Here is a 24249-nt window from a genome sequence, read left to right as displayed (position 1 = left end):
CATTAAGGGAACATAACTTGGTACAATATAGACCACCTACTTTAAATAGGTGATACTGTTTGCTATGTGTGGTAGGATTGTAGGCCTAGTCTGCACTACAGACTTCTGCTGGCATAGCTATGTTGGTCAGAGTTGTGAAGGGGTATGACAGAGCGGTACCAACAAAAGCCCCCAGTGTAGATGAAGATATATTAGCAAAACTGTGCTTTTACCAGTATAGCTTATTTCGCTTGGGGGAATTAGAATAAGCTATACCAACAAAATTGCTTTTTTGTTGGTAACAAGGTACATCCACACTAGAAGCACTTTGGTGGTATAATATAAACAGTATAGCTAGATAAGCAAAGCACTCCTAGTGTAGACATGGCCTAAGTTTTCCCAAGCACTTTAGTTTGCTTGGGTTCTCCTTTATTTAGTACCCCAGCTCCAGTCCATATGCAACTAGGAGTTCTTTATTCAAGACAGCGATCAAGGAAGTCTCAGGAAAGGTGATCTGCAATGGGAGTGAAAAAGCTACTTTAACTTTAAAAATCAGCCAAGCGCCTTAGATAGCAGGATAAAGGGGTAGAGGTGGGGCATGAAGTCAGCCTAGTTATACAGTATCCCTCTGTGGTCCATTGAAGTCACATGGCCAATACACTGAGGACTGAACTGGGTCCTCCTGAGCTGCTGCTGCTGCTTGAGCTAAAGAGCCAATGCTCTCTAGCTGTGGCTATCACAAAGACATTTCCTCTGCCAATCGGGCACAGAGAGGAACCTGTATCACACTCACCAGGGAGTTACACTAAGCCATTATAGAAAGTGAGAGTCCGCAAGTTGGAACTTGTGTGGAACTCAGATATGAACATGTGTCAAGATAAGGAAATATACTGACTGCTTCTCCTCCTTTTGATCTTGTAGCTCGTGGTATCACCTTAAAGTACAAAGGATTCATCTTAATATTATTTTAATCACTCTGCTTTGCCTAGCACCCCACAACTCTAAAAGAGTTTCTCTACTGAGAATATGTAGTGTGTGTAAACTGAATATATTCCTGACCCTGTTAACGCACAGTACAACAAAGCTGAATACAAAATGCACTGTTTGCAGATATATAGCTCATTGGCTGTATGGAGCACATGTAAGTGGATAACATAGATAAACTGAAGGAATGTAAAGGAGGAACTTCTGTTGGACCATGCACTTTGAAAGAGCAGCCTCTGATGCATCCACGACTGCGAGGGATGACTGCACTTAAACAGAGTCAGAGCTACCGCACCAGAATTTATCTGATTTACAAATTGTAAACTTAAAGCACAGGCCAACCCACCATAAGGAACAGCTGGCCCTAAAGTTCAGCTAAAAATTGTCAGAACCTGACTAAGTGGTGCAAGACCCTTAGCACAAACAGTATCATCAGGTCAAGTTTTGGACGATGCCTTTTACAGGGTCTACCATATATCTGAATGAAGCTAGAGGACTTTTACCAGCTGTTCATTATGGGATTGCTCCCTGTTCTCCGTGATTGGAAAGTGGTCAGGGATCAGTCTGGAAACTAAAGAGAGTGCTAAGCTCTGCCCATCGGAGACACCCATCATGGCAGATTATGTAAGCTCTAATCATGCATGTTCTCTGGCTCCTAGCACTTGGCTCGCCCTTGGTAGGATCTGAATACACAAAGGGCCTCTGCCTTTGCTGGGCTCCTTGAGTTTGGCTTCCCCTTGACAAGCCTCAGATGGTCCACTGGCATTTGTGAGCTTCACTCCCTCTTGGGAGGGAGGTGGAGATGCCCAGTTGGGCTCTGCTAGGTTACTCCTTTATTGGGTGTGTATATGGGTAGGAGTGGCTGTATCTACCAAAGCCACTCACTCCTGGGGCCAAATGGGCTGTCACTCATAGTAGATTTGGGCAGATCTTAACAATAAGATTTTCCCTTTTCTTCCATACATGCTTTGATAAGCAATGAAATTGTAAGGAATGTTGACATTTAAGGTATTATCAGTGGGTATCTGAGTTAGCACCCATCTAAATGAACGGGCAGGGCTTCACACCTCAGAATTATGTCAGGTTGTGCAAACAGGCAGCTGTCACGGCATCAGTTAGTCTCAAAAACGTGACCCAAGTGTATCCCAGCAACAATGGCTAGACAAAAACTCTTTTTAATTAACAGATTCTTAGATTCCAGAGAACAAGGAAGGAGCGTGAAAGACGTGCCACTACGCCTTAGCCCTGTGTACTAGTTCAATCCAAGCCTTGCCAGTGAGGAGCCAAACATCAGAAAGCAGGGATCACTTCATAAATGACAAAATCAGCCCCGTCACGTCAACTGAAAGATTGATGCTTCATATCTAGCACCTGCTAAGCCAGAAAGTCAGAGTCCTCAATGCACTCCCAAAAATCAGTCAAAGCTGTTCAATGGGTCACCAATCAAGACAATGAAACATGTTGGCATTCACTTTAAGATATACATTCGAAAGATCATAAATCTTTAACAGTCAACTTGACAAAGAAAGCTCCATTGCAGGCCTGATGTCAAAGAAAATACTCCCTTTAACTACAATGGTTTTGGATTAATCCCTCATTCTACTTACAGCATTCACAGGGCTCCGATAGAGAGATGCAATTCTCACCATGTCCGAACTGTGAAACAGTACTTTTTAAAATCAAGTTTTAATTAAAAACTTCTGCTATTGAGTGTGTTATATGGCAGCCACCAGAGGAGTGAAAAGTGACACCCATTTGTGATGGTGATAGAATGGAGGCTCAGTACCAGAGACAGCAAGTGAGATTCCATCCAGCTTTATTAGGGATTTAAAAACAAAAGGACATCTGTAGCTCCTTGATATGTACCAACAAATTCAAACAGCAGACTTCTTATTCAAATTATTTAAAATGTTTTTCACTGCACTTTAACAGTGGTTTGCCATCTCTCATATTGATTTCCACTACTCCACTAACACCAGCATCCCAAGATAATGACTGGCAGCAGCAGGTCCAGAAGTGCTAATATTAGCTAAAATTAATTCTAAAACTAAGTTTCAGAGTTTATAAGTAACAAGAAGCACTTCCCACCATGTGAGTTTTCAGTGTGTTGAGTACAAAAGGCTGGGTACAGAATACAGTATCACCATTAACTGTCCAACAGAAACCCAGGCTTTGTGGTGTCCCAGGTGAAGTATCTCAACATAATCTGTGGCAGAATTTAACTCAGAAAAGAGAGACGCATTTTTACACTGCTGACCATCTTTAAGTAAGAATCTAGTGTCAAACTAAACTAGAAAGGAGGTGGTGGTTGGTGCTCGGTGCTCAGATCCAGATTTTCCTGGAGCTTAGGTTCAGTTAGGTATCATAAAACAACACTATTCTCACCAGATCTCCACCCCCTTGGGCCTAAATCCTATGAGAATGCCTGTTTTTGAGAGATTCTCGATGCAGCTGAACAATTACCAGAAAATAGGCCCCTTCCGGTTTTGGAATGGTAAGGTGGGTTTGGATCTGAGCCCACCAACAACAAATGAAAAGATCCGGATCTGGCCCATGCCTACAACAAATAAAGGGACCACCATCGTCACTTGCCCCAGGCAACCAGGCACAGACCCCAAACCCCTTTTTAGACTTGGGGCCCAATACTATGGCTGACAGAGCAGTCGTTGCATAGTGCTGAGCAGCTCTGTGCTCAGCACATACTTGCTGCAGTGCAGTAGAGTTTCCACAGAATGAACAGCCCTGCTCGGTAGATCCTGTAATAAGCAGCGATGTGAAGCATTTCATAGGGGAGAAAGTGAACATATCTAAGGGCAGGGGAAGGGCATGGCCAAACATATCCCTAAACACAATCCAATGGCAACTAGTGAGGCATCCAGCAGCCATTTCATTATTCCGACTCCAATTCAGGACTAAGCCCCTCGTGAATTATAACAGCAACAAAATGGGAGGCATTTGGGTTGGTGTCAGCAGTGCACCCTGTGCAGCATCTTCTGGTGCAGATCAGTATACTAATTTCCAAGTACTTTTGTACATTCCTGTTGGATCAAGTCCTTAAACTGTTATACAAGCTAAGAAAAAGGATCATTTCATTCCCCCCATACCACAATCAAGGGGCTAAATGCGGTAGCTGTACCATAGCTTAGAACAATCAACCGAAGAACAAAGAGAGAAGCTGAGATAAGCAGCATGTAGCTGCCCAAACTGAAACAGGAGTAGGACACCAGGCTAAAGCCTTGCCTACGCTTAGAAGTTTTGCTTTTATAACTACACTGGCAAAGCCTTCCAAGTGTAGCTGTAGTTATACTAGCAAAGTGCTCTTGCCACTACCATTTATATTGGTTTGGTGAGTGAAATAAGCTATACTGTCAGAAGGGCTTTTACCAACCTAGCTACGTCATAAAAAAAATAATCACACCCCTATCTGATGGTAAAACTGAAGTGTAGACCTTCCCTTAATAGTCAGTCTTACCCTTGCAAAATGTGCCATAGGATCTTTAACAACCACATCCATATTTTGGATTTACATCTTATTTGATATCTGGAAAGATACTGAAACCAATTATTAAATAACCAATTTTTAATCACCTAAAGGAGAATAGGGTTATGAGGAATAGCCAGCATAACTTTGTCAAGAATAAATCATGCCAAACCAACCTGATTTCCTTTTTTGAAAGGGTTACTAGTCTAGTGGAGAGGAGCGAAGCAATAAACAGGACATATCTTGATCGTAGTAAGGCTTTTGACACAGTCTCACATGACATTTTCATAATCAAACTAGGGAAATGTGGTCTAGATTAAATTACTATAAGGTGGGTGCACAACTACCTAAATGACCATGCTCAAATAATAGTTATCAATGGTTCACTGTCAAATTGGAAGGGTGAATCTTGTGGGTCCTGCAGGGGTTAGTCCTGGGTCCGGTACTATTCAATATTTTCATTAACTACTTGGATAATGCAGTGGAAAGCATATTTATAAAATTTGCAGATGACACCAAGTTGCGAGAGGCTGCAAATATTTTGGAGGACAGGATTAGAATTCAAAATGACCTTGACAAATTGGAGAATTGGTCTGAATTCAACAAGATTAAATTCAATAAAGATAAATGCAAAGTACTTCACTTAGGGAGGAAAAATGACATGCACAACTACAAAATGGGGAATAACTAGCTAGGGGGTGGCACTGCTGAAAAGCATCTGTGGATTATAGTGGATCACAAATTAAACATGAGTCAACACTATGATGCAGTTGTGAAAAAGGCTAATATCGTTCTAGGTTGTATTAACAGAAGCGTGGTACGTAAGACTCAGGGAGGTGACCCGCTCTATTTGTTACCGGTGCGGCCTAGAGTACTGTGTCCAATTCTGGGCACCACACTTTAGGAAAGATATAGACAAATTGGAGAGAGCCCAGAGCAGAGCAACTAAAGTGGTAAAAGGCTTAGAAAATCTGACCTATGAGGAAACATTAAAAAAAACTGGCCATGTTTAGTCTTGAGAAACGAAGACTGAAAGGGGACCTGATAGCCTTCAAATATATAAAGAACCGTTATAAAGAAGACAGTGATCATCTGATTTCCATCTCCACTGAAGGTAGGACAAGAAGTAATAGGCTTAATCTGCAGCAAGGGAGATTTAGTTTAGATATTAGGAAAAACTTTCTATCAGGGTAATTAAATTCTGGAATAAGCCTCAAGGGAGGTTGTGGAATCCCCATTATTGGAGATTTTTAAGAACAGGTTAGACAAACACATGTCAGGGATGGTCAAGGTTTACTTGGTCCTGCCTCAGTGCAGGAGGCTGGATTTGATGACCTCTCAAGGTCCTTTCCAGGCCTACATTTCTAGGATTTCTACAAAGGATCTAGGGTAAAATTTTCAAAAATGCTTACAAGACTTTGGAGCCTAAATCCCATTGACTTTCAATGAGACTTTGGCTTCTAAGTCATTGATGAAAATAGGACTTGGCTTTTAAGTCATTTTGGTGCTTTTGGTATCTCCATCAGAACAGAGGCCTGCTGGCACTGTTCAGCACAGACTCAAACCGAAGAATGCCACCTACTGAATTACCAACACTACAAAGGTGTTTTTTTGGAGGTCTCCCATTCCACTACTAACTAGGCCAAACGATGTCTTTTTACAAGATGTGACGGTATCTCCAACAGAGGTGGTTTGATTTTCCCTTTTATAACCTCAAAAATATACCAATGACAAAAACATGCAAGTCTAAATGTTGCAAACAAATAAAAACAAGAAAATCTCAAAAACAAAACCCCCTCAAACAACCCCTCCTGAAAAACCACCATTATCACCAAACAAAACAGAAAAAAAAAAAAGCCACACTACTATATAGTTCATTTTATTCTCCTTCTTCCCCACACCCATCATTACAATGTTTAATATTGAAGGATCAAAGTTAGCACTGTCATAAGAGGCTGCAACTCCATTGATGTCAAAGGAGTTATGCCATTGCTGAACTAGGTGTTGAGAGTGTACAAGTGTCACATTTTTTGTCTGCCCTAAAACAGTGGGTCTCTTTTCCAAGATACCTTGTTACGCACTAAACTAGAAACCACATTCCTTTGCAGCTACCATCAGAAATCCACATGAAGTCCCTATCACCCCTTTGGCAGAAGCCTATATTCAGCTGTTAGTAAAACCCAAAAGAGAACATGTAATAAATACAGTCTGCTGCATCATGTTTAAAGTGGTTCTTCAATCTGTCACATCTACGTGCGTTCCTATTAATCCTTTCCTGGTTTTGCTAACAACCACATATCAGGTGACTAGTCTGATGAATGGAATATTTTTATAACCAAAAGTCTGTGGAGTCCTAAATGATGCAAGAGACTAGCTGAATGGTCAGTACTAACAGCTATATTGTGTAATCACTGCAATGAGCTGAGGCAACAAAAATGTAGAGCAATCCATCTCTGGTGCGTAATTTACAGTGACATAAGAAAATACAGAATGTTTTATTTCACAAGTGCCATTTCTGATTTAGTAGGACATGCAGCCGATTAAAAAACAGCTGGATTTAAAAGGCTAAGGTAAAAGATGCAGGAAACATTATGGGTGTTTACCCTACAGTAAAGTCCATTCAAAGACCTGGGCAGATTTAGAACTGAACTCCTGCCTCTTTTTTGTGTGATTTAACAATTACCCATGTTGTTAACAACCGTTAAACTAGGTAATAAATATAAAGGGCTGCGCTTCTGATTGGTAGACTTCTATAAATAGCACATGAATGCCTGAGACATCTACTAAAAGCCTGTGACTTTTAATTTAAAGAGGAACCACAGTCTTAATGGTGATAATGGAAATTAACAGAAATTAAAAGCAGCGTGTTGTATTTCTTTGAAACTCTTCAAAGCTTTTAGCTAAGATGGCTAATAGACCTGTTGCTACCAGAAGAAAACCCATTACAATTAGAGAACTATAATGTCATAAATATTGTTTCATAATGTATTTAACAATTTTCTTCATAAAGCAAGAGAGTATATCAAATATGTAATCACACAAACACCAATTCCTACATGTCTCATATTGATTGGCTTGGGCTTATCTGATGGTAAGCTTGAAAGCTCATCTCTTTCACCAACAGAAGTTGGCCCAATACAAGATATTACCTCATCCACTTTGTCTCTCTAATATCCTGGGACCGACACAGCTACACCATCACCACTGCATACGTGATGCGATGGAAGCTGCATGCTAACATTTCAAAGAATGTTCATCACAACTGCAACGTACTGAGGTTGTGAGAGCACCCACCAGCTACAGGGTTAATGGTTGAAAGAGATTTGGAGAAACAATATGTCAGGTGAAAAAAAATTCAAGATGAGACATAAAAGCATGAAAAACAAACAGAAAAAAAATCTCTTGATTTCTATTGATGTTCAATATACAAGGAAAAGAGAAGCCAGGGATGTAATGCATGGTCTTACCTCTATGCATTATCTTATGTTTCTCTCTCAAATATGTGAGACCTTTTATTACCTAGAGAAAAGAAAATTCAACATTTCAAAGCTGTAAAACCAGTAAAAATGAAAACATGAGTTTCGTCCAAGCAAGAATTTCAAAATGTCATCTACAATCAAAAGCACAATACACCATGGCAAGAATTGAAAGAGAAAATAAAGGCAGTCATGTTCAAATTTATACTCCAATTTGCCATAAAAGAGAATAATGTTAACCAAACAACCACCAGAAATGTCATGGACACAACCTACTGCAGTACAGATACTTAAAGGGTAACATTCCAAACATTTTAATAGGCGGTCTTTTCAGACCATTTGAATTATTTTGCTGGTTCTTTTCCCACACAGTGGTAGTAACAGCAGCTGACATCCCTTAGCGGGAAATCAAAGCAAACATACGCAATGGAATGTGTGTGATCCATCCAAATGCCCTTAGTTACAAAGTGGTGACATGTATTTAAAAAAAAAAAAAAAAAACCACCACTTTAAAGCCCAGTAATATTTGCCTGTCCCACTTAAATTTTCCTCAATCCCACAAACCAGCTGCTTTTGCCTTCTGGATCTGGCACTATCCTAATATAATATGGAGACATCTGGTCCCTGCTTCCCAGAGTAAATTACAAATATACTTACAGCAATGCTAACTTTGCCCAAAATCTGCTCTGGAATTCTTCCAGCTTTTTTCAGTACTTGATCCAAGGACCCACCATCCTAATAATAAGTGTTTGAACATTAAAACATTAATCATATTTATCCAAAACATTTTAAAGCCTACAGTCTGGGAGGAAAAAAATCTTGTAATTTTGAAGGCAGACAATGTGCTGTTTCCCATTGCTCATGATGAAATAAACTGTCCTTTTTGCTTTATATTGTAGTGGTGAGTATCAGGGAAAAAAGTGCAGCTGGTCATTAGAAAAGGTTAATCAGTTTTATACTAATCTGATCAAACAACCTGAGACCTGTCAACCACTGAGGTGGCCCCTTGCGTCATTTAATGGTCTTCTGGCCTTGTATAATTCCACGATGCACAGGCTGATTCTCCTTACTAAGGAGGCCTTGGCCATGACCAGCAGTGACAAAGCACTAGGAGTGCAGTAAGATTTCCGCAGCCTACAGTTGTATTTAGATCCATTTTAACTGTTCTTTGCATGTCCATGGGGTGCCACTGTCTCTCTTTTAGATGCTCAGGATTTAGACAGGATGGAAGGTTTATATCTTGTGATCTGTGATGGTCTGAGTTGATCTTTGGGATAAAGGCAAGACCAGACCTCAGAATCATTTTATCTGGATGGGAAATACAGTACTCTAGTTCGATGTAATATACACAATAGACAGGAAGATTGTCCAGTAGCACACAGTGGCTCTAAGCAGGATCAGGACCCCATTGTGCTATGTACAGTGCACAGAGATGGACACCCTCGAAAGCTTATAATCTAAGACGACAAGGAACATAGGGAAGGCATCAACCATATACAATTTTTTCATACATTGTCTGTATATGTTTTGATTCTGTAATTCTATTTCCCTAACACTCGGAGTAGACAGTATAGCAATTATGAAAGACACCTGAAGACCAACCTCAAAGGTTAACAGGAGTTACTGAAGAACTTTGAGCACTAGGTAGGGAATTATTTAACTATTTATCAGCTCCACTGCACTCAGAAATCTGGGAATATCGACCTCTCTCTTTTGCAACAAATAACACTGAGGTTGTCGATAGCATATTCCCTGGAACCCCACTGATAGCCAGTCCCGTACGAACTCTAGGCAGTATTTATGGTCACGGAGGATGCCAATGTGTCACGCACACCACCAAATGCAGACACAAGGGACAGGCTATGACTCACCAACAGAAAAAAAATTTTAAAAAATTGTTTTTCAGATTTCATGTTGAGTAACTACTCCACTAATTTTACCGGAGTTAAATAAGTTACTAACACATGCACTTACACCCTTTCAAATTCAAGCAACTCTGTTGCTAAGAGCTTCAGAGAAGAAAAGCTGTATAAATGATACTTATTTTTAGCAACCGATTATGATCTAATTCACAGTAGCCTTGTGCAGATTTTCTAGAACAGAGACTACATAACAAAAACAGAACTTCTAAATTTTATTTCTTTAAAACAAAAGCAAGATCCAGTTACATGGCTGATGATTTGCAATATTCCAGAGTTCTTGAAATCATATCCGCAGGCATGGGATAATATTTTTCTGCTGCCTTTTACAAAACACAGCAGTGGAAAGTACTCTGTCACTTTTCATACCCCTAAAGAGAACAATACAGTATGCAAGCTACAATGCAAGCTTTTATAATTCAGAGGAGTGCACCCCAACATTCCCAGGGGAAATATTTTAAAAAGTGCATATGAGCCTATGTTAAATGTCGTACTCACATTCATGTAATCAGATGTGAATTCAGCCAAAAGAAATAAAAGCACCAATAGAAAAAAGTGCAAAAATATATATATGTAAAATACATACATTACATAATATGTAGAAAAAACATGTAGTCCTTTTTTCTCAGAAACTGATTCATCAGAGAGAAGGATTCACTCTCCAAGGCAATCAATAGACCTTTGAATCAGGCCCCAGTCCTGCAAGGTGCTGATACCTTCAATTGCTATAAGAAAAGGAGTACTTGTGGCACCTTAGAGACTAACAAATTTTGTTAGTCTCTACGGTGCCACAAGTACTGTTTTTCTTTTTGTGAATACAGACTAACACGGCTGCTACTCTGAAACCTTCAATTGCTATGAAAATCTAGGAGCTCAGCAGCTTTTAAGAGCAAACCCCGAATATTTTGCTTGTTAAGCACTTGTTGCTAGCTGAAGTTAAGATTCACTTCTGATATTTTCAGCTGGACAATAATTTAAATCCCCCCTTAATCTGCATTGATAGGATTTTCTTTGTTCCTGTAAAAATTATTCCTTCTTATTGTTCTTACTCCTACTGACTGATAAGTTTAGCTTCCCTTATCAATTGTCTGCATTTCCTAACTGCTGTATTTGTATTCATTGCTATCAGCTTCTCCATTTGTATGTGTAATACACACTCACACATAGCATGCACTTATTTCACCTCTCCTCTTAACCAAGATGGCTTTTAACTAATAGAAATAATCTTTCATGATTGCAGAATTGTGCTTTTTGGGCATCTATCAAAGCATTTTTACTACAATTACCAATCATCATTCCTGTTTTTATATGTTTAAGCATTTCCACGCATTCAGTTTTCCTCAAGATTGGTTTCAACTTTGGGGAATAGGCCTCTTTAAAGCATCAAATATATATATTATTGGATAGCACCGTATTCTGTTTGCACATAGTAAAATAAATTAGATTGTGATCACATGCATCTAGGCAACCATACATTTTCCCTAAAGATTTCCTTTAAAGAAGGTCAAGGCAAAATTAATATAACCACATATAATATCCCCAGAAAATAAAATAAACCTTCTTTCTATAAATACCATTTTATTTGAAAGAAAATGTGGTTCTTTGAACAGAAATTGTTCAAAGCCACCTCTGCCTGATGAGCAAGGGAAGGATTTGATTGACCTTTAATCACAGAAAAATTGCTCTAAACATTGGGCTCCATATGGCTTAGAGAAATGTTGGCAGATGGCTAGAATAATGTGTACTTTTCTATCAAAATGAAAAAAAGTCAAAAAAATAACGTTGGTATGAAACAACCGTTGTTTATGGTGCTTCTGGTCTTGCTAGTTTCCCCTATACTTCCTCTAAGATTTCAGAAATGATGGGCAGGGCAGATATCATTTCAGAGAGAACAGAGGGAATGTATCTACACTAGAAAAATTAAATACCTATATTTACAGAAGCTGCACCAATGATAAGCCACCACTGGCATTACAGTCCAGGTATTTTTAACATTGTGTCAAAAAACCCAGCTCAGAACTCGTTTTCAAGTGGTAAAAAACAGCTGACCCCTTTTTACACCGGTGGTCACAATGATGGCTACTTTTGGTGGAGCTGCACCGATGCTGGTAGTTGCTGCAAAATGAGATTATTTTTCCCCTCACACTCCTCAACAGTAACGCCTCTGATTAATTAAACAGCATGTGGACTGGCTGTAAGAATGGTTGCTATAATGTGGATTCTCAAAGACTAGGGATAAAGGAGAAGAAAATAGGGACTTTTGTAGGACTATGACAGATATGACAGGATCAGTCTCTGGAAAGGGCGTAAAAACATAACCATCTTGTAACCATGCTAAATCCAAAGTCCTCAGATTTTCACGGTAGAGCTGAACTCCAATATTCCACTCCTCATACATGCAGAAAGGGCTCCCATGTTAACAGAAGTTCTATGAATATATTCAGAATATGGTATCTATTGGATTTTATATTCACAGGAGTCTGATACCAAAATTTAGATTAACACACACAGATACACATGTACTTACCATGTGTTCCATGCAAATGCTGATCTCTCCATCACTGTAAAAAGCTCCATAAAAGCCCACTATGTATGGAGAGTTACATTCATGTAGAACTTGTAGCTCACGAATGATTTGGTTTCGAATAGCTGGTTTGATCTCTAAGTGAATTAACTGTAAAATAAATCAAATTGTTATTGTTCCCTCAGTGACAATTAAAAAAAAATAATACATGACTTGGATGCTACAATATTTATTTTAACCCACTGAAATAATAATACTAAGCACTGTAGGCATACCTGTTACGGGGCGGAGGAAGAGGAGTTCCATATTTGTACCCTTTATAAAAACAACAGTATGTAAATTCCAGTGCTCATGAAAAGATGCTGGATTTACAGCAATGGAGAGTGAAGTTCTAATTATCCTCAGAATGGATACAGTACACATAGAGCAATGAAAGTTCCCCATATGAACCGTACCAACTTGACATGAATAGAAGGCTCTGAAGACAGGGGATAGCTCAGTCTCCATGCCTAGTTAATAGCTTGCTTTTCTGGTGAAACTGACAAAGGATACAATTTGCAATATGCAACTTTTCTGTGCATGTGTGTGGCCACTAGGGAACGGTCTATTTCAACTAAAACAAATTTAATATAAATAACACAACCTCAAATAGACCTCAACTGAGATATAAAAAAGTCTTATTATACAGTGAGTGCACCAAAGGTGTGGATTTTTATTTATTTATTTTTCAAGTGGAGGACATTTCTGACATTCTAGAACTATACAAGTAAGCCCCAACATTGCAGATGAGAGTACTGTGTAAAGACATTTTCTTCCTCAATTTAAAGACAAGCAAAACACAAAAGAAAACAACTATATTAAAAATAAAAATGCAAGATAATCTTCCCAACCTGCAGTGGCAGTAAGAAAATTGCTCTTTTGATAAAAATTAAAATTCTAATTATGATAAGTAAAAGATAATCTACTATAATTGTTAAAATGCAACATGTTACTCTTTGCTCTATGACAATCACAGTTCTTGAGAGACATTAATTATAGCATAAAAGAATACCTGATGTATAGTACTTATATTACCAGGAGTGGGATTTTTCATCTTTTCAAGAAGTTGTTCAGTGGGAACATTTTGTTCCAATGCATTTTTTTTTCCTCTTCCATCTATTTACGGTTAATGGATCTATTTCAGTTATTGAGACTATGTATACTGAGAAAAATCCACGAATGAAGTTATATAGTAAAATATGTCACAAGGTCTAATAGCTTTCAAGCAGCTGCAGAAAGACATCTGTCCAGATGTTTGCAAAGCAATGTCCCAAATACATTCAGTGAAGAATGAATTCAGTCACACCTTGGGCATTTAAAAAAAATTCATCAGTATGAATATATATCTAAAGAGAAGCTATAAAATTACACTTTTTAGCTAGACTATGTTTTGCCTAATGCAAAATAAAGGGTTTTTATTTCTCTCATAAAGAGTGCAGATTCTGAGAATACTTTATGGAAAACAAATGGTACTGGGGACATTAAAAAAAAAGCAATTAAGCCAAGATATCACCTATAGGCTATTAAATCAATTAAGTGTCAAATGACACAAACTAGGCTGAAATTCCCTCTAAACGTTTTATAAAATGAGTGAAAAAAAAAAATCAAGTAAATCAGTTCCGTGCAAGAGACTCTCACTGATCTGCAAGCTTCAGAAGTCTCACCCTGAAAAAGGGCCAACTCGCCTTGATTCCCACAGCTTTGATAGTAGAACATTGTAACGATGTATATTACTGAAGAGAACCGATTGGAAATTGTTTTTTTTCCCCCATGGAAAATTTTGATGCAAATGAAAATAATGTCACTTTCTTGAAAATTTTCTGTGGAAATGGTGGACTTTTGAGCCAAAAATTTGAACTAAAAACTTTCAGCTGAAAACTCGGATTTTGAAATTCTGCCATGGTGCCTCACAAGGGTTATAATGTGGGTGCCTCATGCCCCATTCCCTTCTGGGCCAGGGGCTCCATAGCTGGATTACATCTCCTGTGATTTATGATGACCTCCCCTCTTGCTGAGCCAAAGCAGGGCATAATAGATGTTCCTGACCACAGTGCTTCATGAGAGATGTAGTCTGGCCAGGGAACCCAGCACATAGAGAACGGGGGGAAAAAGGCATCTGAACTACAGTTCTCATGAGATACCAGAGCAGCATTTCAAAATCAAAGGGTTTTTTTGTTTTCAGTGAAAGTAAAGAAAACCTCCACAAAACGCGGACACTTCTCATGAAAAAATTCATGTACCTGAAATCCAATTTTTCAGATGAAAAAGAGTTTTGATGGAAAGTTTTCAATCTACTCTTCTTACAGAAACTGCCAGACTGCTGCACTAGCGTTGGGGGGGGGGGGGGGGTTAAATGGAGCTGAACCATCACAGTCCCTGCCCCCAACAACCACCTGGACCCAGAACTGTAGAGGGGAGACCCCTCTTCCATACTGGGGGCACTAGGGTCCAAGTGATGCCTCACCTCCACTCCCCAACCCACACCACCATATGACCTTGGGGGGAAACTGCAGAGAACAGGCAGCCAGAGACTCTGGCCAGTAGAACCAGAAGTAGCCAAAGGAGGGACCTCAGGACCCCTGGATATTCTAGTGAGAACTGCAGAAAGTTCTCCAATAGCCTCTGCCCTGTGCTGATTGGCTGTTTTCTCCCTCTCTTCCCACCCACCAGGACAGTCTCTTCAGTCAGCTTCATTCCACACACCCCCCCCACCCTATTCTCCCTTCCACTTTCCATTTAGCTGATCCCCTCTTAACTAAAACCATCTCAAACAATAAATAAATTGTGACAATAACATGATGTTATCACCATCACATTGTTCATGCTACTTGTGTGTTTATCCCTTTCCCCTGTCTGCATTGTCTATTGAGAGTGCAAGCTACTCAGGGCCAGGGCAGTCTGCTGCTCTAGGTTTTTGCAGCACCTAGGACAATGGGACCCTATTCTTGGTTGGCCCTTAGTTGCTACTCTAATAAACATGATTAATAATCATGATTTACTAGCATGCTATGCAATATTAAATAATTACATGACACTTGCCAAATGCATACAGTTACATTTTTTATTTCGCCAGAAAGAGCTCTTCCTGTGGCAGTGTATTCCTACCACACAGACAAGGGGCTCTTCCTGAATTCCAGTGAAGGAGACAGGGGGGCTGAGACAGCGGTTCCATCGGCCATTTCCCCTGCTCCACAATAAAGGAGCCCTGACGGTGCAGTAGCAGACACAGAGTAGGTCTACTCCTCTTCGGCAGCCTGTGGAGGGAGAAGTATGAGGAGAAGAATTTCCCGCTCCTCCAACCCCAACAGTGTAAAACGTATGAAGCCTCTGTACACAAGCCTGGCTTAGGGGACAGGATATGCCGCTATGCTAATCCAAAACATTTAGTAATTAGTTGTGGATATCCTAGTCATTAGTGAGGTTCTATCGTGTATTTAGATTTTGCGTCAGAGAGAGAAGATTTTTGGCAGTAAATAAAATACCTCTTACTTTACAAAATATGAGAAGCTGCTAACAAAAAAGGGAGGGGATTATTGGCCTTTCATCGCGACAACATGGAACATAATACCATCTCCACAGATAGGGGAAGTGGAGGCTAAAGAAGTATTTGACCTTTGCTATTTTGAGAAGGCATCTCCACTTCTCCTGGAAGTGGTCTTTAGTAATATTCTGTATGTCAATGTCACTTTGTGATGGGCACTAAGCTTTGAAAAGGCATCATTAAAGCTCCTGTTGCCACGGAGGTTCTCACCTTTCTTGCCATAATGAGGCCAGAAGGTTTGTGAGATACTTTGAAGACCACACCGCCGTTTCCTGCTCCCAGTTCACTGATTTTCTCGAAGTCGTCATCCTTCAGTTCCCCAACTTTTTGCTTCTGAGTAAGGAAAGCTTCAAGACGTTTACGTTGCTGCTCATCCAATTCTAACTCTTCCAGCTTCTTCTGCAGCGCCTCTAAATTTGTCCTATGCAGCAAAGAGAGCATAATTTGATTAAGCTATCTGATCTCACTAAGGAGATGTCTACACTACAGCCGTTACAGCGGCACAGATATGGCACTGCAGCACCATTGTATAGACACTTCCAACATCAACAGAAGGGGTTTCTGCATCAATATAGTTAATCCACCTCTCTGAGAGGTGGTACCTAGGTCACTGAAAGAACTCTACTGTCAACCTATCCATATCTACACTGGGGGTTAGGTCAATCTAACTACGGGAGTCAGGGCGTGAAGTTTTCAGCTCTGAATGACATAGCCAAATCAATCTAACTTTTACATGTAGACCAGGCCTAAACAATGTTGCAGGGGTGAGAGAAGCAGTACCACTGAAATCAAAGACTACTGGAGTAAGACCCTGAATCCTTACACTTACATGCATCATCTTGCCGGATCACGTCTTACGTGCTCTCACAAGAGTCACACAACTAGGTCCTTGGTGTATCTAAATAGTTTCAGTACAGACAAAATAATACAAAAGTAGCTAGATAATGTCTATCCCCCTCCTCTTTGAGGCACTGGACCAAATTCATGTCTGGTGGAACTCCTTGATCCACCTAGTGGGTTCAATGACTCCGCAGTACTAGTTAATGGTTTGATGAATATTATACCACCTCCACACAAACTATTTTTGGATTCAGATTTTTAATAGGTGATATGCAACTTCCTGCAAAGTTTGTCTGAATGTTTTAAACACTGATCTTCACATGTGATTAAAGATCTGACAATCCATTCAAAAACCTCTCACTTGCATTGTGATACAAAGAAAGTCAGAGAGTTTAAGGCCACAAGGGACCATCAGATCATCTCGTCTGACCTCCTGTATGTCACAGGCCACCAAGACCACCTAATACTCACACATCACCCCAACAACCAGTATTACACCAAAGTATTACAATCCTCCAGAGACTAAATTTTTGTGTACCACAGGCAGAGAACAGGAGCAAATAAAGCATAGCCAATAGAATAAAGCAATTAAGCCATTCAAATCATGCACAAACAGAAAATACATACATAAAATAGCCACTTCAGGGACAAAATAAACTGCTTCAATCAGTCAAAAAGGTTTCAAGTTCACCGCTTATTCTGGTCAATAACATGCCAACCAGAAAGCTTGGATTTAATATTGGTAGAAAAATAAAGAGCCGAATATAGCAATTCAAAGGACAGCTAAATTTGGGACAGCAGCCAATACATTCAACTTCTACATGAAGAAAACAAACCATAATTTAACTCCAGATCTTAAAAGTATTTCATATCTAAGAAATAGTACATCTGAACAAGAATCCATGCAGATACAGCGATTCCTGAATCCAACAATAATAATAAATTGCAGCTGCAGCAAATATCTAGGGACAAGCCTTCAAATTATTGCTCAGCCAAATCATGAAGCTCTTACCCAGGCAACATTCCCAATGAACTCAGTACTGTGAGAGTAGGGATTCAGGAGCTGGCTCACAGCCTTTTAGAGAATGCAGCAGGAACACTTTCTCTAGGGATGACTTTAAAGAAGTGAAGGATGATATCCAGCAAAACCATTTATAAGCATCACTTTATAAATACTATTCACTTTCGAAACCATGGCTGAAGGGAAGATGCATTCTGAGTTCTCAGCCAGACACAGACCACTCTAAACAGCAGCGACAAATTATCTTAATATAGCAATAAGTCTGAGTGGACGGTAAAATTATCAGGCACATGACTTCCCTCACTTCACTTCCGCTAAACTGCTCCTTCGGAGCCAAAGAGAGCACCCAAAATTAGAAGTTATCCCTCTTTGAGCTTCCACAGCAGACATGGAATTAGCATCAAGAAGGGGTAAGCAGGTTCAATTAAGAGCCCATTTGTGAGAAAACTTAATCCAACCATCTGAACATGAAAGAGTTAAAAAAACCAAAACCACACCTAGGCATTGTTAACAGCCCTTTCCCTGAATATGATCACAATCATGATTTGTACGCCACCCTACTCTTAGATCAGTTAGAAGTCTGAATGGTTGAGTTAGACAAGACACAATTAAGGTTAACTTAGTTCTTTCTAAGCATTATCCCTTTATTAAGCAAGTTGTATACAGAGTATGAGAATTCCTGAGGTCTATTTCTCCAGTACTGAAGCCTATTCTCATTGCAATAATGCTGAATTTAATAGTGATTTGCTAACGGAAGCACAAGATCAGCTCATCCACCCTTACCAAGAGGATGAGCAGAAATATAATATTTTACTCACTTATTAATAAAAAAGAACGAAGGAAAAGAAAAATGCACAATCTACTCACCCTGGACAAGTGTAATTTTGCAAGGCTACTTTACATATGAACTAGTCTACATGGGAAAATTTCCTGGCATAACTATACTATAATCATTTTTCTGCACTATAGTAATACCATTTTAAGTCCCTGTGTGGACACTTTATTCTGGGATCAAAGTGATTTTATTCAGAAATTAAACAGAATAATTTGGAAGCAGAGTAATTATACCAGAATCAAGTTCCACACAGGGATTTACACCAGTATCACTATAATGGAATAGCTATTTCAAGATAGCTGTAACAAGACATTTTCCCATGTAGAAAAGCCCAATAGCTAAAGGAGTCCAGCAGACAGACACTATTGTAAAGTTGAGCTGTAAAGAAAGAGGCATACTTTTTCCTCATCTAACTTCCCAAGCATAAGACTAAAAGCCAACTAGCAAACTAGAATTTTCTCAAATATGCCCAGTGAAAAATAACTTAGCATCAGGTCAAGTAAAATATATATTTCAGGGAATGCAGCTGTCCTCCGTTTCTTTTCTTACTGAGATAATTACATGATAAAAATAAGAGCAGGCAATGATTAACAGGAGTTAAGTACCCTTTATTATGTTACAGTAAACTCTTGAGCATTGATGCAAGCAAATTCTATATCCTGCACCGGAAGTTTGCTGACAGATGAGAATAAGCAGCTCATGTTTTCAAAGAACACATGCTGACAGGCCCACTCACCTCATGTCCATTTACTATGTCAGAGAGTGTACCATGTCAGCTAAAGTCTTCAGCAGGTTATAGTTTAGTCAAATGGCCATGTGCTACACTCACAGCTCGCCAGTAAGAGACCAGAGTGTCCATTCGTCATGGGCCACTTCACCTTGAATGGTCCCTTAGCATATGTGCTAACTAATTTATGCTAAAGCAGCAAAGAGTCCTGTGGCACCTTATAGACTAACAGAAGTATTGGAGCATAAGCTTTCGTGGGTGAATACCCACTTCCGACGAATACCAACGAAGTGGGTATTCACCCACAAAAGCTTATGCTCCACTTCATCGGATCACCCACGAAAGCTTATGCTCCAATACGTCTGTTAGTCTATAAAGGTGTCACAGGACTCTTTGCCACTTTTACAGATCCAGACTAACACGGCTACCCCTCTGATACTATTTATGCTAAACTAGCTGTTCGATCTTGTATTTATCTGTGGCACTCGGAGTGCCTTTCCCAGACCTGAAAAAGCGCTCTGTATAGCTTGAAAGCTTGTCTCTCTCACCAACAGAAGTTGGTCCAATAAAAGATATTACCTCACCCACCTGGTCACTGAAGCAGAACTAAACAACAAATATTCCATGCACATTCCTAACCAATGTTGAACATATTGTGTAATAAAGAGATACAAAGACAGATAAATACACTTTGGAAGTACAGCTCTATATGCTTTATGGGAAAGCTACAAAATTACAGGAGGGTGAGGAGAGCGATATTCTTTGGGTCACCCATCCAAATTTTGCATCCTTTAAAATGTCTCCCTATGGACACCTGGAGCACCTTCCCAGAGCTTCAGTACACTCCCATTAAAACTGAACTCCTTCATAGTGTCCTTTTCAGCTACTTAATTTATTTATTTGCATTAAATAGGGCCTGTGATGATCAAGAACATATGGTCCATTAAGGTGTATTAAACCAAAGAATCATTTTTGTCTAACATGATTTCTATGCAGAAGACACACTGTCCTGGGTCTAACACAAAGGGCCAGATTTTCAAAAGAGCTCAAAGACGGATGTACAAGCGCTCAGCCACCATAACTGGGGCCTGTCTTTCAAAAGACCTCAGATCCTATTTAGGCACCTAGGGCAGGATTTTTTAAAGCACTCAAGTTGTTTAGAAGGACAAGTCTCATTGAAATTCAATGGACTTGTGCTCCTAAGTCACTTAAGCACTTTTGAAAAGCATATGCCTAAATAACAGAGCGTTCAGCACTCAACATGTTCAGCTCTGGCCACCGACTTTGGTGCCTAAATGGGAACTGAGGTCTTCTGAAAATCTGGCCTCAATGGGGAATAACAACTTTAGAAAATCTGGTCTGTATGCCGCTGACTATTGGGGGAGGGGGTGCCAAAATCCACGTCTTTATTTGCAAGTAGTCTTGAGGGGGACTGTTACACTTGCTAACAAAAGGCCTGCTACAAAGCTTCCCTTTAAGGGGCTCGTGCACCCTCTTGAAGGCCAGTCAGAGGAAACAAGAGATTCTCTCTCAGTGGTAGGAATACACAACTGGAAGGACCAAGAAACCAGACTCATATACAGACAGGATGCCAGACGACTTTTCAATATCCTTTTTGAGGAAGAGAAAAATTCCAACTAATCCAGCATTTTCTCTTTGCAAATCTTACAGCTGCCATATTGCTCATATGGAATATCCTTATCAATTGCCACAGATAAGAAATACAGTATAAGATTTCAGTTAGTCAGGGAAAGGGTGATCTGCACGACTTAAAAAAAAATCTCTAGCAACACCACATTGGTAGTTAAGTTCTCAAAGGCTGAGAATTTGAATTAACCCAGGGAACTTAGAAGTCTGGAAGAGCAGAGGAAAATCTCGATTCTTTCGATCCTTACCAGGTGAAATTCCCCATAACAGCTAAGTTGTAGAGTGAGGAACATGGTGCAAGAGGAATGAAGAAAGTCCTACAGATCCCCAAGTTTCTTTAGATCTGTCGTCCCAGGGCCTTGCATATGAAATTTTACAAAACAAACGAAGAGGAAGATTATGGGGAATTCATATACCAGTGTCTTTAAGACCAGTGCACTGTGAGAAACATTAAGGCAGCTTGATCAGCGGGAAGAGGTAGTAATTGACTGTGAAAAAGTCTGGTAGATACTGTATCTTTATATAAAACACTCTTATTAAAAGACAAAACTACCTATTAAAATTCATCACCATTGCTGTATGCGGTCTTGGAGTCAGTTTTTCATTGTCAAAAAGCTATGCCTTTGCCAGAGTTCCATCAAAACAAGAAATAATCAAGCCATCCAATGTTTCAGTATTCCAAGTATTATTTTAAAACAGGTGCTACCATTTAATTCATTTCTATGACTTTCCAGCACAAGCACAGATATTAGACACTCTGCAGTAGTGAACGAGTCCAGATTTTGTAGCCATGATCATCTAAACAGAGCAGTAGTAATGTCACTCGATTTGTTAAAGGCACCCTGTAATTCTATAAAGTGCCATGCCTGAACAGTCAGGCTGGAGGGACTATGCCTACAGAATGCCTTCTAGGGCAATAAAGGTGGAAAAAACACAACAACTGAGCAGCAGAACTTATGTCTTTTTAAAGAAAATGCAACACCAGTATCAAGGTATTAGGTTTACAGGGTTGGGGGCTGGCTCCGTTCCCATCCTGCCTAGTCATAACTCTCTTGGGGTATGTTGCATTACCTCTTCCCTCCTGCCCTCAGGCCTAGTATACACAGGGAGGGGTTCAATCTAAGATACGCAACTTCAGCTATGAGAATAGCGTAGCTGAAGTCGACACATCTTAGATCGACTTAGAATCACTTATTTCGCATCCTCGCAGCGCAGGATCTATGGCCACCGCTCCCCCGTCGACTCCGCTTCCGCCTCTCACCCCTCACCCTGGTGGAGTTCCGGAGTCGACAGCAGAGCAATCAGGGATCGATTTATCGCATCTACACTAGACACGATAAATCGATCCCCGATAGATCGATCACTACCCGCAGATCCGGTGGGTAGTGTAGACGTGGCCTCAGATACAACACTGTAGACATAATTCCCAGCCTCTTGCACAAGGAACATTTCTGTAACTGCAGTAATTTCACAATTCTGCTTTTGCATTTCGAAGCAATTCACTGCAATAAAGTCAAACCAGAACAAATGTGCTGTGCATACGTCTAAGTTAAATTTAGGTATATGTATGCGGACCAATTGAAAAAGGCAGGATTTTCTTGCAAAGTATGTATGTATTTGGGGCTACTTTTTCAGATTTTGTGTGAGTAGTAGCAGAGATCAGCTTCCCATCAATCAATAAATAATATTGCCATACATGGGGAGAGGTTCATAATCTTACGCTGGCCCCTTTATACCCGGTAAAAGCCCCAGTTCTGGCCAGGGCTGTCACTCTCTCAGTCACAGCACAGAGGTACGCCAGGAGCATGGCTGGAATCAGAAGGAATGTGTCAGAGGCAGGGCCAACAGCACAGAACCAGTGGAGAATCTGGCCAGTGCTGCTGCCCATAGGGAAGCCCAGAAAGGCTACCATAATTTAGACAGGCCCCAAGGGCCAACTAAATTAGACAAAGGGCCCCTTGAGCAGTCCAGAATCTGGAGGGTGAACAGCTGGCTAAAATCCACTTTAGTCCCTACTTGTCCCTGAGGACAGAGCTGGGCCTTCTAAAGGTGCAGTACATAATCTCACCAGGGACTCCTGAAGGGGCAAAATGTCATCCAGATGCTACCACTTAAGCTATGTCACTTTTAAGGCCCATCAATCTGGACAGTGAACCTGGAAACCTGAAGCAGCATACTCCCTCCTTGGAGCAGCTGGGAGACAGGAAAGGAGACTGCTGCCGCTTACTCTGTGCTAGATGGTAATATCACAATCTAGCCCCAGAGAAGCAGAAAAGAACTCCTCATTTTCAAAGCACACTACCAATAATGCCAAACCCATTAGACCAAACCAAATAGATTTCTATTTACATTTTAAAAGAGGGTAAGATCATTTCGGATTCACATCCGTGACAGAATAATTAATAATATACCACAACGTTAATACTCTTAAAATACTTTTTGAGGTAATACGTTATCTGTAAATCTTTGTGCCTGAATACTTCAAATACTTGTTCAGTTGCTGATTTTTATTCATTTTAGCTGTGTGTATTTTTACAATCTATTCAAAAAGAGGTGCAATTCTGTGACTGCAGAAGAAGGTACAGTATCCTTCAGATCTACTGGAGGCTGTTTTCTGGAACAGTGACAGGAAAGCTTTTCTACGCGCCTACACACCTGTCAACTCTAAAAAGAAAGTAGGCAGTGCACTACATGATTTGCATGAACCACAGCAATCAGGGAACTGAAAAAAATTCTGAACTAAGATCATGAGGACATCTTATACATTTTGAAAGACAAAGTGACAGCCAGAACACAGTCCACAAAGATGTATCCAAGATATGTAAATTCATTCAAAATGTGCAAAGGACTCTGTTCTTTGGCACAAAAACAGTAATTTCTGTACATTCTGTCAATTTAATCTATTTTCCGTTTTTACAATAGATTTGATTTCAAAATTAATGCTCACAATGACTGGACAACCGATATTTCGCACCAATGCATTAAATTTATCTGTCCATCTATTTAATAGAGATAAAAGAAAAAAATCCAAAATAGGATTCTTCATATGTGTCGGCAACTGTAAGACCCAGTTCAGCAAAGCCCTGCAGTATGTGCTTCCACCTCACTGACTTCAATGTTAGGTATTGATTGAATGTAACTAGATTGTGCTTCACTGCTTTCTTGAATAGGGGTCGAAGGTCCAGATTCTGCTACCTTGACTCACACAGAGTAGTATTTTACTCCATGAGTAGTTC

The 24249-nt window shown here is 39.9% G+C and overlaps 1 protein-coding gene across 3 annotated transcripts in view; it reads right to left on the bottom strand.

Moving 5' to 3' along the window:
- The window catches only part of MAP2K1 (mitogen-activated protein kinase kinase 1), a 67874-nt gene that overhangs the window by 21253 nt on the left and 22372 nt on the right, over nt 1–24249 (bottom strand). For all 3 annotated transcript variants that reach the window (XM_077827588.1, XM_077827589.1, XM_077827590.1), the window contains 4 exons: nt 16154–16364; nt 12367–12513; nt 8578–8655; nt 7912–7963 (listed from right to left, as the gene is read on the bottom strand). In XM_077827588.1, coding sequence (XP_077683714.1) covers nt 7912–7963; nt 8578–8655; nt 12367–12513; nt 16154–16364 — 488 coding nt within the window. The remainder of the gene's footprint in view (nt 1–7911; nt 7964–8577; nt 8656–12366; nt 12514–16153; nt 16365–24249) is intronic.

Source organism: Eretmochelys imbricata, chromosome 10 (genome assembly GCF_965152235.1).
Source record: "Eretmochelys imbricata isolate rEreImb1 chromosome 10, rEreImb1.hap1, whole genome shotgun sequence".
Classification (NCBI taxonomy): Eukaryota; Metazoa; Chordata; order Testudines; family Cheloniidae; genus Eretmochelys; species Eretmochelys imbricata.
This window is presented reverse-complemented; position numbering and strand designations above follow the sequence as displayed.